The sequence below is a fragment of the Somniosus microcephalus genome, chromosome 32, assembly GCF_052327205.1.
Source record: "Somniosus microcephalus isolate GS21.2 chromosome 32, FLI_Smic_1.0, whole genome shotgun sequence".
Lineage (NCBI taxonomy): Eukaryota > Metazoa > Chordata > Chondrichthyes > Squaliformes > Somniosidae > Somniosus > Somniosus microcephalus.
In genome coordinates, this window is record NC_141018.1 from 30,095,282 (window position 1) to 30,110,249 (window position 14,968).

Below are 14,968 nucleotides of genomic sequence, written 5' to 3' on the forward strand. Positions count from 1 at the left end.
AGCAACACCTGGAGGCAAAGTCCGTAGCATCATTTAAGAAACAGCTGGATGCTGTGATTGGGAGGCTAAAGAACCTATGTATATGCATGAGTTACTGTGGGCTGAAAGGTTTTCCTCATCCATGTATATTTTGTGAACTGCCCAGCTTGCAGCAGTTCTACTGAGGTTAGCGCATCTTCATATGCAATCATTATGGGGTGATTTTTTCAATGGGGGCACATTGGAGGCGGGACTACTGCTTGGCAGGTCGATGTGCCGCCTCCATCAATTTGTGGCTAACCCACGCTATTTTCCCTTGATTGACCTCGTTAAGCCCGCCCAGCGGGCTTAGCAGGCCAATTAAGGGAAAGCCGGTTGCAGAGAACGTCAGCGTATGACGTTTCATCTGTCAAATGACAGATGAATTGTCATCGTTTGACAGCTCTGTGAAGCTGTCAAACACTGACATTCTCTGTAGTTTGATGAGGTCTTGAATTCAAGATCTCATCAAACTTCTTTCTTTTACGGAAATGAGATGGCTGTTGCATCTGAGAATGCAACGGCCATCTGTCATCTGCAACACGGAGGTCCGAGACTCTCCGCACACCCACCAACTAAAGCCTGCAGGAAGAAACAAAGGTAAGTACACTTTTACTAACACTTTGCACTTACCTCAGATACTCACCTCTCCACTCTTGCACCCATCACTTACCTTCACACCACACTTTTGTACCCCCCCGACCCCCGCAGACCCAGTACTCGCCTCGCTGACCTGGCGAGTTTCCGAGCCTTCGGGAAGCCTGCACTTGTGAGGGCAAAAAGGGGATAATCCTATTTTCTGTCTGTTAACAGGCAGTTAATAGCCTTTAATCCCTTCCCGCCTCCAAGGAGACGGGACCCGGCACGGGACGGCTACCTGCCTCCTGGCAAGCTGGCATGGAAGTGGGTTGGGGGCGGGTTGGGCACCCGCCCCCAAATTCTGCCATTTTCCCGGCAGTCCCGCCTCCATACCCGCCTCCCCAGGGCTGGGAAAATCGCCCCCTATATTTTGTTACATTCTTGAGTTCCTCTACCGTTTAGATAACTTACTGCAGATCAGGAATCAAAGCTAGGACCTTTCTGCTTCAAGTAGCTCCGTTCCCCATCACATGGTTCATTTACCCACTGAACCATCAAGAACTCCCCGGTCACACATCTGAATAGATTAGAGCAATGAATCCCCATAGTAAACATCTTACCCCAGGTTATTCTGGCAAGCAAGGTTGTCCAAATTGTGGCCTGTGGGCCACAAGCAGCCCGAAAGTCTAGAGGCAACTCAGTTCAATTTGGATTTATAGCTCTTGCTCACTGATTTGCCCTATTTGAATTCCATGGGTCTGAGGATTTGTAAGGGCCGTCATTGTGGTGTTGTCTCATTGGTATAAAAATTCTATCCACAGTTTTAAATATATGCAAATTAATGGGAACATTGATTTGAACTTAGACATGCCCCATGAGGCTCCATGCATGTGCCTCAGCAGCCCAGCAAGGCAAAGAGCTTGGACAATCCCATGTTAACTCTTTTAGTGTGTATAAATCTCAGTCTCGTGCTTCCACTAATTGCAGACTAACTGTCTCGTCATAGTTTGGTAGAAAGTTAGTCCAAATTTTAACCTTCTTAATAACTACCAGCCCTGAACATTTAATTCCTGTTAGAAGTTCTCAGTTTAAAGTATCATTATTTGTTTTTAAATAATGTAATAAAAATAGGCATTATGATTTAAAGATACAGTAAATTCTTCATTGATTTTATTGAAAGAGTATCAATTTTATTGAAAGCCAATATCAGACAACTAGCCACCAACCCTTCCCAAAGTTAGTAAATACTGAAGCCCCAATGGTAATTTCTAGATGTCTGTGAAGAACCAGCTTCTAGGTCAAAGGGATTGACTGTGACTGTTGGAAATGCAGTTTAATGGGACTGCCATAAATTACAGGCCCTCTTTTGGTCACACGGGGCAACTGCCAGCTTAATGCCAAATCTACCCGAATGTACATCAATGATGTTCAACGATTTGAACACTTTTCATCTTTGGAAATATCCATTTTGGTGAAGACAGATGCAAGTTTTAACTGTTTTAAATATTGAGTACAACATTATGGAATGAGGAAGATAGAAGAATCGAATGCTGAAAAGAAACATTGGCACTTTTTAGTTCCAATGTTCTCTCCTTTTCCTGAGGATACTGCTTCATAAGAGTACAATTCCATATACCCTACCAGCCCGCCATTACTTTTCCCAAATATACTACCACACACACGAGCATCTTGAGACCCCATTGGCACTGTTCCAGTCATGAATCTATTATGTTTGATTAGGCTGATTCATGGGAGATATTACATGTTACAAATCTCATCATTCATCAAGAAACTACTCATGAAATAACGCTGGATGGCCAGCTGGTGGCGCCATCCAAGGAGTATAAATACTCGGGCGTGGGCCCAGCTTTCCAGGGACATTTTGTAAGACAAGGAACTAGTGAAGTACAACTAGACCTCCATGTTCTGAAACAAGTTGATTAAAGCTTTGCTTTATACTCAAACCAAGTGTGTAGTGAGTTTTATTACATCATTATGTTTGTGCTAATGCTGGTGAGTTTGGGCGGAAACGTGAGTGAAATTTCACCTCGGCAAAACCAGCGCAGTGTCCAGCGCATTCTGGGCAAATTTTGCCGATTGCGCCCCTGGCGGAAACTCCAGGCCTACTTCTTTAAGAATGCATGGACCAGAGATGCAGCGCAGGAATACATCTGCAATCAGTTCAACCATTCATGTCCCACTTGGCAACACTTTTAATGGGAATGGTATCCAATGGGCTTAAAGCTCTGCAGCTAATGGCACAAGCCAAGTTGGCATACCTGACACAAGCCAAGATGGCATGCCTGACACAAGCCAAGATGGCATGCCTGACACAAGTGCTGAAAATGAAGCCCTCGTCGGCTGCGGCACTTTACTAGCAAAACCGCCTTGTCAGGTGGATTTCAATGCTTTGAATGGTGCCAAAGTTGTCTATATTACAAGCTTGGCTTGGATGACATACTTACCATCAGTAGCAAGCCTGAAAAGTAATTCCAGTACGAGAACTCCTCTCTAAAACCGATAATTACAATGAATGCAAAACTAGCGATTCCAGTTCTGTGCAGCTACCACATAAATATCTGAGAGATACGTGTCCAGATTGTGACTTTTCTCACGATTGATCACATGGAACTATTTGTAAGGTACATATTCCGATTATTATGTCCCACCCTGGAATGATCACAAATTCACAATTCGTAAGGGCTATTTTTGAGTAGCAACCCTAACCGTCGCCTCTGATTTATAGAATCATAGAGCACAGGAGACCATTCAGCCCATCATGCCTGTGCCGACTCTGAAATGGCTACCATTTAGTCTCATTCCCCATAGCTCCGTAAAATGTTCCCTTTTAAAGTATTTATCCAATTCCCTTTACAAAGTTACTATTAAATCTCTTCCCACCACCCTTTCAGGCAGCGCATTCCAGATCACAATTCACTGAGTAAATCGTTTCCCCTGGCTTTTTGCCAACTATGTTAAATCTGTGTCCTCTGGTTACTAGCCCTCTTACCGGTGGAAACCAATGTTCCCTTTAATGTTTTTTGAGTGCACGGCCCATTCCAAATACTGCGCATGCATGGTTTTTCCTAAAGAAACGGTGAGCCGGTTGCGCGGGAGCTGCGTGGGAGCTCCGTGGCCGCGCAGCTTAAAAGGAACATTGCTTGAAACAGTTTCTCTCTACCAAAGCCCCTAGTAATTTTGAGCACCTCTATTAAATCTCCTCTTAACCTTCTCTGCTCTAAGGAGAACAACCCCCCCCCGGCCCCGCCCCCGAGCTTCTCTAGTCTCTCCCAATAACTGAACCCCCTGATTCCCTTTGTTGAGCTTTACGACGGACCCAGTGTACCTTCCCCTCTCCAGTTCTGACCAAGGATCTGTCCTGATCAGTTAACCTGTGTTATGAATCTTATGATTCACGAAGAAAGACTCATGAAATAACGCTGGACGGCCAGCTGGTGGCGCCGTCCAAGGAGTATAAATATTCGGGCGTGGGCCCAGCTTGCCCAGGACATTTTGTAAACAGGAACTAGTGAAAGATAACTAGACCTCCATGTTTTGAAACAAGTTGATTAAAGCCTTGCTTTATACTCGAACCAAGTGCGTAGTGAGTTTTATTACGTCAACCTGTCTCGTCCCTTTTCAGATGCTGACAAGGCTTGCTGTGCAATTCTTTTTTTTGGAAATTTCTCCCTTTATTTCTCACCGTGCGTTTCAGGAATTGTCCACGTTTTGCTGACAAAGCAGCAATGGCTGCACGTCAAAAGTAATCTGTTGGTTGTAAAATGCTCCAAGATGACGTGAAAACACAGTAAGATGCTATGTAAATGCACATTCTTTTATTTCTGTTTGTAACAAATTCTTCTGTTTGATCTGACATTTAATAAGTATAAAAATCAATAAAAGTCCCTTTATACAGTATAACGAAGCAGTCTAATATCTTTCCCTTATTACATGATTTTCTATAGTAAAATATTTCATAGTTTTAAAAATACAAGTACATTGTTAATTGAGTTGCATTTGAATACAGCTTCACAAACTTCATTTTCATCATTCTTCAGTTCTGCTTATACAGTAGGATACTTCTTCATTGGTGCTTTAAATACAAGGCAACAGAGGCACATCAGCAGCATATTACATTAAACATAACAAAAACATACACTTTAAGGCGTATCTATTCCCTCATACCATTGGTATGTGTTTGCAATGTACAAAAATAGAGTTCTATTCTCCTTTATTTAGTTCCTGCAGAATTAGGCCTGCTGTCGGCTCATTTGGCGGCCTTGGCAGGGAAGCGCTGCACCGCCCGCACTTCGCATCTCTTGTGTTTCATGGTCAGTCCGTACTCAGGGGTCATATCAATGTCCTGGCCTGGCTTTTTCTCAAATCGCAACTGCTGCATAAGCGTGGTGAAAAACAGGAAGACCTCCGTGCGGGCAATGGCCTCCCCAATGCATCTCCTTTTGCCCATGCCAAACAGCTGCACCTTCTCGCACTCCACTTTGTTGATGCTTTTTCCATCGGGGTTCAGGAATCGGTCCGGGCGGAAAGCAAATGGGTCTTTCCAGAGTGTCCTGAAATACGCAAGAGGGCGAAAATATTGAAATCCACGTTTTACGCCGTCAACAGGTAATGACAGCAAAGAGAGGCAGCTCAACTATTTCAGCGCTAAACCTTGCAAACACCTCAAGCCTGTTTCCTGTAGCAATAGAAAAAATAATGCTGGAAATCAGGCATGAGAAACAAGAAATGCTGCCGACAGACTCAGCACTGCTCAGTAGCTAGAAGAGAAAAGGGTATGTTAATCTTCTTCTTCGGAACCGAGGATGACTTGCTTCCACATTAAGAATGAGTTCTCAGGTGACTGATGAGTCCAATGCGGGGCCTACAGTCCCTGTCACAGGTGGGGCAGACGGTGGTTGAAGGGGCGGGTGGGGCGGGGTGCTTGGGTTGACCTGCGCTCCTTGCGCTTGGCTTCCGCTTGCTCCCGGCGAAGAGACTCGAGGTGTTCGGCGAGGTATGTTAATACTTTGGCAGGGAACCTTTAAGTTCTGACAAAAAGCCTTTGCCCAAACTTGTATCCTGTCATTCTCTTTTCAGAGCGTCAAATTTGATACGTTTTTCGAGAATTTTTTCTTTTCAGTTTTGCAAGATGTTACAATTAACCTAAAAAGCACTTCAATAATCACAATCTTTTTTTTGTTAAAAAAGTCTTATTTTGGTGAATTTAAAATCAATGCTTAACGTCTGAGAGCTTTTGCTTTATCTTTGAAAGTAATGATATGATTTTTCACACCACCAGTACTATTAACCCTTTAATACTAGAACTTAAAACCAGCTAATGCAAAGGTAAAAATGCACAAGTCGATCGCGACGTTGAACCTTGATCTCACTATCAGGGCCCGATTGAGGTATCTAGCCCTAGTGCGCGATCCATTGCAGAAGGTCTCATGGTCCTAGTCCAGCTGGGGGGGCGAGGGGGCGGCGGTCACTCTTCCAACTTCCCTACCCCCCACTCCCCCTCTAATAAACATAACAATTGTACATTGAAGCTTTGTATGGCCACTAAAATACAACGAAGAATAGGCTGACACATGAAATTAACTCAACACACACTGGGAGTAATTTTAACTTTGGGCTATGGTATTGAACAGGTAATATTAAATTAGCTGCCCAGTGAACGCAGCGTCTGATTCTATCGAAGTCAATGGAAGGGAAAATAATCAGGTGGGGTGTAAAATGAGCGGCCAAGTCAATGTCGCCATCGCCCATAGTTAAAACAACATCGGTACAGTAATCTAGAGAGCAGGGCTTATGATCTGGAGACACGAGTTCAAAATCCCACCAGGGCAGCTGGGGAATTTAAATCTGGAATAAAAAGCTAGAATCAGTAATGTTGACCATGATTGTTGTAAAAAGCCATCTGGTTCACTAATGTCCTTTAGAGAAGGCAAACTGCCATCCTTATCTGGTTTGGCCTATAGGTGACTCTAATGTGGTTGACTCTTAACTGCCCTCTGAAATGGCCTAGCAAGCCACTCAGTTGTACCAAACCACTACAAAGAAGTATTGCAGTGGTTCAAGAAGGCATGGGCAATAAATGCTGGCCTTGCCAGCGATGCCCACATCCCCTGAACGAATATAAAATGAAATAATTTTGATCTGTGTATTATTTTGCAAGTGGAAGAAGGTGATACCAAGTCCTGTTCATCCATCACCCCTGTGTTCGCTGACCCGGTTAAGCAGCGCCTCGATTTCAAAATTCTCATCCTTGTTTTCAAATCCCTCCATGGCCTCGCCCCCTCCCTATCTCTGTAATCTCCTCCAGCCCCCACAACCCCCCCACCAAGAAATATCTGCGCTCCTCTAATTCTGCCCTCTTGAGCATCCCCGATTATAATCGCTCAACCATTGGTGGCCGTGCCTTCTGTTGCCTGAGCCCTCAGCTCTGGAATTCCCTGCCTAAACCTCTCCGCCTCTTTCCTCCTTAAAGACGCTCCTGAAAAGCCTACCTCTTTGACCAAGCTTTTGATCACCTGCCCTAATTTCTCCTTGTCAAATTTTTTGTCTTTTAATACTCCAGTGAAGCACCTTGGGATGTTTTACTACATTAAAGGCACTATATAAATACAATTTGTTGTTGTTGACGTATGACAGGATTGACATTGGGAACCATGTAGGTGTCTGGAAAGAGACAAGAGATGCTGTACCAGCTTGTGTTTTGTGGATATTTAAAATAATGCTGTATAGAATTTGTGGCAAGACATTTTCAGAAAAGGAACACGAGGACTACAATACATTTATCATTTACAGTATTGTAAAAATTATCAGGTTGTCTTAATTGCCAAGCTGTAATAACAAACGAACAGGGAACTTCCTGAGGCCATTATTCAATTCACTGCTTTCTGCTCTCATAATTCCTAACTGTTTCTCGGTGTTAAAAAGGGTCTCCATTTACTTCCAGTTTAATCAACTTTTAAATAAATAAATAAAATAAAAATCAAAGCCCAGCACACTTAAGACCCCCTCTAGGGAAATGTGCTTGCTTCAATAGATCACCTTCATAGAAAGGTGACTACTTCCTAATGCTGTAGCTTTACTGCATATCTTTTGTTGGTGCAGAGTAATTTTCGCACATTCCACGGAGGTAAGTCACAATGTATAGCTGCAGTAAACCTCTGCTGAACTGGTGCCAATCCATTAAGAAGTACTTTCACATTGCCAGCGACTATGCATCCGGAACTTTGATGCAATATCGAACCACACAGTGAGAGATTAAAAAAAAAGCAGCTGCCAAGCAGCCTATGCAAACAAATTAGCAAAAGAATATCTCGTGTAACAACAGAAAGGGGTGGTTGTCTCCAGGTTTGATTACACTGCTGTTTTCTTTTAAGTTGGTGCCAAACAACTTTGGGTAGGCACTGGTGCAAAAAGGGTCAGTATAACCTGGGAGTCAGGTCGCAATCGAATTCCTCCTTGAATTAAAGCCGTGGGACCGTGGATCATTCCAGAAAGCTGGATTCACATGGGTTTTGAGTTTGCACTACTGAACTAACTGGGCACTTACTTTTTGATGCTTTTAGTGACAAGGGGAACAGGGCCGTTCCAACCTGCTCCCATAGTGCTAATAATGATCTGCCCAGGGGTGAAAAGCACCACACACATTACTCGTGCAGTGCACCTTTGTAACTAACCTCTCTGACCCACAGTCAACAGTATAACTAGAGTCCACAGACTGCACAGTAGACTCCACAGGTAACTGCGACATCTTTTGTGTTTTGATGCTGCAATCAATGAAAATTAGAGCAAAGAGGAATTGGTCGAATTAAAGCAGTTGGAATGATTGTCCCAAAGTGCATGCACAGGCTGCTACATGTGTAGCTGTTGGCACATGGGTAGCGTGCTGAGGTGCAAGACTCTAGGTATCACTGATTGGCAACTTTTATTGAAGTACTGCAAGCAGGCACCATGGGGGGAAAATTCATTAGCGACTATTTAGGGTCGCTAACATCGCCTGGGCGCTGCACGCCAGTAAGAATATAATGCAGAAGGAAGAGGCCTTTCAAGCCATCCGCTCATCTCATTCTCCAGGAATTTTAACCAGCTTATCACAACACTGCTTGTTTCATATGCAACTCCCCCCGCACCCCTCATCCCCACCGTTTATCTCAAGTCCAAAATGGCCTTTATAGGAACCTGGATTAGGACTGCAGGCATCTTTGTAGATGACTCGCACGGATCAAGTCATATGAAGGCTCCACTGTGCTCAGGACTTCAACTCAGGGCTTCTTCTACAGTGCATTTTCCAAGCCAGCTTTGAGTGGCAGTAAAGATCTGCTAAAGTTAAACAGGTAGTCAGGCAAGAACTGTAACTCCCAATTTGGAATGGGAAAGTGATCCCTAACTGCAGTTCACAGTCTTCAGCAGTTGGAATTTCCAAACTTTTTTTTCCCCAACCTCACCATTGGGTTTGAAAACGTTCAGAAAGTGGATGCGAGAAGGTGTTGTAGCATCCAGTTCAAATCCCCTAACTTTCAAGACTAGGTAAAGCACACTTACGTGTCATGATTCACTTGCCACTGGTTCACAAAGACGCACGTGTTTTTAGGGATAAAATATCCATTCAATGCGGTGTCTTTTGTTGTGCTGAAATGTAAAATAGAATGATTTTAGTGCCATTGGGAACTCAGTGCAGCTATCTACTTTTTTCACTTAACATCCTGCATCCCGGAAGGCCCCGAGTGCACCGGTGGACACCGTGTGATACCCTCGCCAGGGCAGCCTGGGTGGTAGAGAGGCAAGCAGTCGGAGTGACCCATCCCCGTGAATCCCACCCATCCTGGACCTATGAATGGCAGTTTTGGCCAGGCCCATGAGGAGCTCCTCCAAACTAGCTTACCCCCTCCCCATGTACCAGATAACCAAAGATGAGGAGCATTGGACTAAAACTCACCCAGGAGTTGAGAAGCGGCCCCTTTTTTAAAATAGAGGGAGAGGGGGACTGCAACCTCCGACGCTGTAAATTAATGTTAAAATACATTTTGCTCCAGGCAGCAGAATGGACCCGCGGCCTGGGTATCTGGGAAGTGGCTCAGTAGGTTACTGGGAGCCACCTCACCGTGCAACACTTTCCACCGTCCCCCCCAACCCCCCCCCCCACCCCACCCCCACTCCCCCAGGTCCGCAGTGGCACAGAGAAGGATCCCTGAATGCAAGGCTTTACATTGTGGATGGAAGACTGCAAGAAAGTGGAGAATGTGCAGCAATAACCTATACAGGATATCCCTCCGCGCAGATGGAATAGCATGAAACGAACTTCTGAGAGACAGCCAGATTAAAGTGCAGTCGCTTGTAGAAAAACACGGCAGCCAATGTGCGCACAAACAGTAATGAGATAAGTGACCAGATCACTTGTTTTTGATATGTTGATTGAGGGATAAATATTGGTCAGGACACCGGGGGAGAACTCCCCTGCTCTTCTTCGAAATAGTGCTGTGGGATCATTTACGTCCACCTGAGAGAGCAGACGGGGCCTCAGTTTAACGTCTCATCTGAAAGACTCAAGTTGTGAGGCGACGGTTCCAGAGGGAAATTTCAGGGCCTCATGTGGGGACAGAATGTCTCAGTGCTTGAGCCTCCTGGACACACCTAACAGAGTCAGCTACCTGAATCTCATCGGCAACGTGTTTTTGAAGAATTCTGTTCCGAGTGGTTATGATCTGGAACGCACTGCCCGAAAAGGGCGGTGGCAGCAGATTCAACAGTAACTTTGAAAAGAAAATTGGATATCATTCTTCGAAAGGAAATAATGACAGGGCTGTGGGGCTAATTGGATGGGGTCTCACATGGGCCGAATAGCCCCCTTGTAGCGCGTCCCTGAGCTGCCTTACCAGTGAGGAATGGTGAACGGTAGAAAGGACGAGTGGCGGAAGGTTTCCGTGATGAAAGCTTCTGTGTAGGGCAATAATGGCTTGTCTGATATCCTTGGTCTTCGGTCTTTGCCAATGTTCTCATCTGGAAAGAACAGGAGGGTGGGGGGGGGGGGAAACAGAAGTCAGTCATGGCAATAGCTGAAACCCCCCCCACCGAGTTGAAAAATGTCAGCCCAGGTGTAATAATGAACACCTTGGCTGTTACACTGCACATATACCCACCTATTTCCTCGTGCAATCTCTTCTGAATGTCGGGGTATGAAACCAGGTACATAACAGACCAGGAGAGCGCCGTGGTGACAGTGTCGAAACCTTCAAATAGAAAAGCAACAAAGACTTGTAAAGTGATACCGAGAAACAGGCCCTCTGGATATTCATCGCAGGAGTCTCCAAAGGGCGTTGATGAAACTGCCAAGTTGTAAAGGGGTTTGGAATCGTAATGTACACTTGATGTCAAAGCTTGATCCCTTCCAAATCTACTCCCAAAAATATTGTTACAGTTCGAAGTTTTGAATATTAAACAGCAACTTGTATTTATATAGCAACTTGTAAAACGTCCCAAGGTGCTTCACAGGAGCGATTATCAAACAAAATTTGACACCCAGCCACATAAGGAGATATTAGGACAGATGACCAAAAGCTTGGTCAATGAGGCAGGTTTTAAGGAGCGTCTTAAAACTAAGCAATTAAGCCACCGTAGTGTGGTAACTGGGGTCAAAAGTGTCCTTCTTACCAGCTCCAAATAAATCATTCACGATGCCGACAATTTTTTCATCGGATATTTGAATATTGGCATTTTCGTCCACTTTCTTGTCCTGGCAATGTTGAATCAGGGAGTCGGTTATATCCCGTATATTGTCCTGGAAAATAAGAGAAAGGGGAAAGGTACACATGTTAGTAACAGGAAGGGGTGGGAAACTGCGAGACAACACTGTTATTTACAAAAAAAAGTATAAATTTCAACATGACTCCCATCATGGTCCTACCTTGTCAAAGCTGCGGTAATGTTCGATGACAATGTTCTTAACGAAAGTGATGAATCTCTGGTTGATGGCGATGAATTTGGCCATGGAGTAGTTCGGGAGGAATCTCAGGATTGGAATGAAATCGGCCGGGTTGCCCGAGGCGGCGATTTTCCCGAACTCGTCGCTCACGTTGACGATGTCGAGGAGCTCCTGGTCGTCGTGGCTGTAGCGCTTGCCGAAGCACAGGGCGCAAATGACATTGGCCACCGACACTACGATGTACCGCACCGGGTCGAAGCCGCCTCGGCTCTGCATCTGGTCCACGAAGATCTCGACCAGCTGCTGCGCTTCGCTGGAGACGTGCTCCTCCAAGAGACAGGAGTGGGTGGAATTTTTGCACTCCTCCGCCGAGAAGGTGCGCAGCGCATTTTGCGCCAGCTTTCGGCGCAGCCTCCAGACCTCGGTGTAATCGCTGCTGAACGACAGGCTGTTGCCGTCGTTGATGAACCTGAAACTGTAAAGGTTTGGGCGGCCGGCAAAGTCGTCCCCTTGCTTGATCAAGGCTTGCTTCAAGGTGTCCAGCCCGCTGAGGACCAGCACCGGCCGGGTGCCGATCTGGATCTGAAAGATGTCTCCATACTTCTGGCCGAAGGCAGTCAAGGTCAGGTGGGGGTTGGCACCCAACGCCAGGCTGTGCCCGATGAGTGGCAGGGTCGGGGGCCCCGGGGGCTTCTTCAGACCCTTGGGGACCTTGTTTTTATAGGCACGGATGAGCAGGAACAGCAAGGAGAAGACTGCGAGACCGACAAACACTTCGGTGACAGAAACGGCCACCAGGTGGGTCAGCAGACTAGTGCCAATGCTCCGAGCCATGTTAACCTGTGGGGGAGGGGGGAAGAGAACATTCAGGACCAGCTTCAGAACCAAGATACCACGCAACAAGTGTCCCATCGCCAGCTGCCCAAGTGCTGGTCATGTCGGAGCCTTTTGACTTAACCAGCTCTTAAATTAACTAACAAGACTGGAAAGAAAGACTTGCATTTCTATAGCGCCTTTCACGCCCCAAAGCGCTTTGCAGCCAATGAAGTGCTTTTTTCCCAAGTGCATGCAGTCACTGTTGTAATGTAGGAAACGCGGCAGCCAAATTGCGCACAGCAAGCTCCCACAAACAGCAATGTGATAATGACCAGATCATCTGGGGGTGTTTTTTTTAAGTGATGTTGATTGTGGGATAAATATTGGCCCCAGGGCACCGGGGGGAGAGCACTCTCCTGCTAAAGCTTCAGAATAAAAAAATTCTGGCTTAAAATCTTTTTTTTTTAAACATAATAATTCAGCTGGCAGCCTATTGCAATGAGGCTGCTCGCTCTAAAGCTATAGGCTGGAGTGCACTTAACCTGAGAGCAAGAAGCATTGAGTTCTGATTTGTGCGCATGGAGTTTAAAATCTTGGCATTATCCACGGGCGCTACGCGTCTGGAGCTGCGCGCAACGCGCTCTGGTTTTTTGGAAACGCATCGCATTTCTGCAAAAAAAATACAACACACAGCATGCAATCCTTAAAAAAAATTTTTGCAGATTTTTAGAGAACAGACAGCAATCGCCTTTGTCGAATATTTCCATGCCTACCTTTCCCCCTCAAAGTAAGAACCACCTTGCTGGCAAAGTCTTGGCAAAGATGCAAGTTGCAGCTAATGGCCAACCCTGTGGAAAAGCTGGCACTGTGTGAGGTTTACAGTAGATGCGTGTCTTTTTATAAGCACCTTCCGTGCGCCTGATTGGCTGCAAGTCACATGCAGACGTGTGATCAGACTAATTCTCCGCCAGCCCGAAGCAAATTTCGCAATTTTCTGGAAAAAAAATGTATACGACCCAGCACAGGAGTGAATAACTCTAGATTAACAGGCGAGATTAATGTGGGCTAGGGAATAAAAAAATCTACATTTTCAGTGCAGCACCGTGACTGTCCCACCAGCACCAGGGACCTTGGCCATATTCTTACATATATATATATATAAATATCATATTCAAGTCATTTCACGTTGCAAAAGACAGCAAGGAATCTTAACCCTGACCATCAATTTAACCAGTCACTTTCACATTTCATGATTTAAGGTGAATGCAGAAGCATCTGGAAGGCCGCCAGTAAATGAGCAGAGCTTTCACCTGGAACCTTAGACCCATCTTCTGCCCGATTGCCCTGCCTCTCTTCCGCGGCTATGTTCGTGCCCGGGTGGTCCTGGAGATGGAGCAGGCGGTGTCCGCCGGCACGCTCCAGGCCTTCCGCGACCGGTGTGCGCCGCGGGGACTGGAGTGCATCATCACCCCCGCCAACAAAATTCTAATTTAATTTGTTAAGTTTTATTTAATGTTTTATTAATTTACAGTCGATTTGTTTAATCATCCCCATCAGAAAGAGTAGACCCATCTTCTGATTGCGGTCCCACCGGTTATGTATTTCCAGCATTATCTATTTGTATTGGCGATTTTCACCCTTCACAGTGCTTTCTTAAAGAAAGACTTGCATTTCAACAGCACCTTTCACAGCCACCGGACATTCCAAAGCGCTTTACAGCCAATGAAGTACTTTTTTGTTAAAGTGTAGTCGCTGTTTTAGTGTAGGAAACACAGCAGCCAATTTGCACACAGCAAGCTCCCGCAAACAGCACTGTGATAGTGACCAGATCATCTGTTTTTTTAGTGATGTGGATTGAGGAATGAATATTGGCCCAGGACACCAGAGCCAACTCCCCTGCTCTTCTTCGAAATAGTGGCAGTGGGATTTTTTCAGTCCACCTGAGAGGGCAGACGGGGCCTCGGTTTAATATCTCATCTGAAAGACGGCACCTCCGACAGTGCAGCACTCCCTCAGCACCGCACTGGAGTGGAGTGTCAGCCTGGATTTTTGTGCTCAAGTCTGGGAGTGGGTATCTTGAACCCACAACCCTCTGACTCAGAGGTGAGAGGGCTACCCACTGAGCCACTGGCTAACACTGTTAAAACTAACATCTATGATTAGATGATATTAGTGTCCCCTTTATAGAATCCACAGTTGACATCATGTAGTTACAAATGGAAAAGAACCTTCTTGGGAATACTTTTAATTGTACAATAACTTCCTAAAGTATATGTGAATGTATATCTATATGTATAATGTATAAAATCAAGTATAAATGTATGCCTATATTTTATGAAGCTGTTAAACATATAGGTATACATCCATACATTGTGTGTGTGTATCCATAAATATGCACCTACATGTATAATAGCATCATAAAATATGAATCGACTATCTGGTGAACCCAATTAAAAATGTTAGCTGTGGTTCAGTTGGAAGCACACTGGCCCCTGAGTCAGAAAGTTGTGGGTTCAAGTCCCACTCTACGAGACTTGAGCACAAAAATCTAGCCTGACACTCCCAGTGCAGTGCTGAGGGAGTGCTGCACTGTCAGAGGTACCGTCTTTCGGATGAGACGTC

At 45.3% G+C, this 14,968-nt stretch overlaps 1 protein-coding gene across 1 annotated transcript; it reads right to left on the bottom strand.

Moving 5' to 3' along the window:
• Window positions 1-4,411: 4,411 nt before the first annotated feature.
• On the bottom strand, window positions 4,412-13,226 carry cyp1a (cytochrome P450, family 1, subfamily A). The gene is made up of 7 exons (XM_085972271.1): window positions 13,120-13,226; window positions 11,513-12,370; window positions 11,260-11,386; window positions 10,749-10,838; window positions 10,485-10,608; window positions 9,154-9,240; window positions 4,412-5,168 (listed from the first exon to the last, which is right to left on the bottom strand). Exons 2-7 carry the CDS (start codon window positions 12,362-12,364, stop codon window positions 4,865-4,867), a joined length of 1,584 nt encoding a protein of 527 aa, XP_085828397.1. The 5' UTR covers window positions 12,365-12,370; window positions 13,120-13,226; the 3' UTR covers window positions 4,412-4,864.
• Between the last annotated feature and the right edge of the window lie 1,742 nt (window positions 13,227-14,968).

Bases quoted from the DNA above. Each gene is read 5' to 3' on its own strand.
- cyp1a (XM_085972271.1), bottom strand. From the start codon at position 12,364: ATGGCTCGGAGCATTGGCACTAGTCTGCTGACCCACCTGGTGGCCGTT. The intron at 9,241-10,484 runs GTAAGGCAGCTC...TTTACATTTCAG, and splicing joins CCGTTCACCATTCCTCACTG to CACAACAAAAGACACCGCAT. The intron at 5,169-9,153 runs GTAAGTGTGCTT...TGCGTATTTCAG, and splicing joins TGGCAAGTGAATCATGACAC to GACACTCTGGAAAGACCCAT.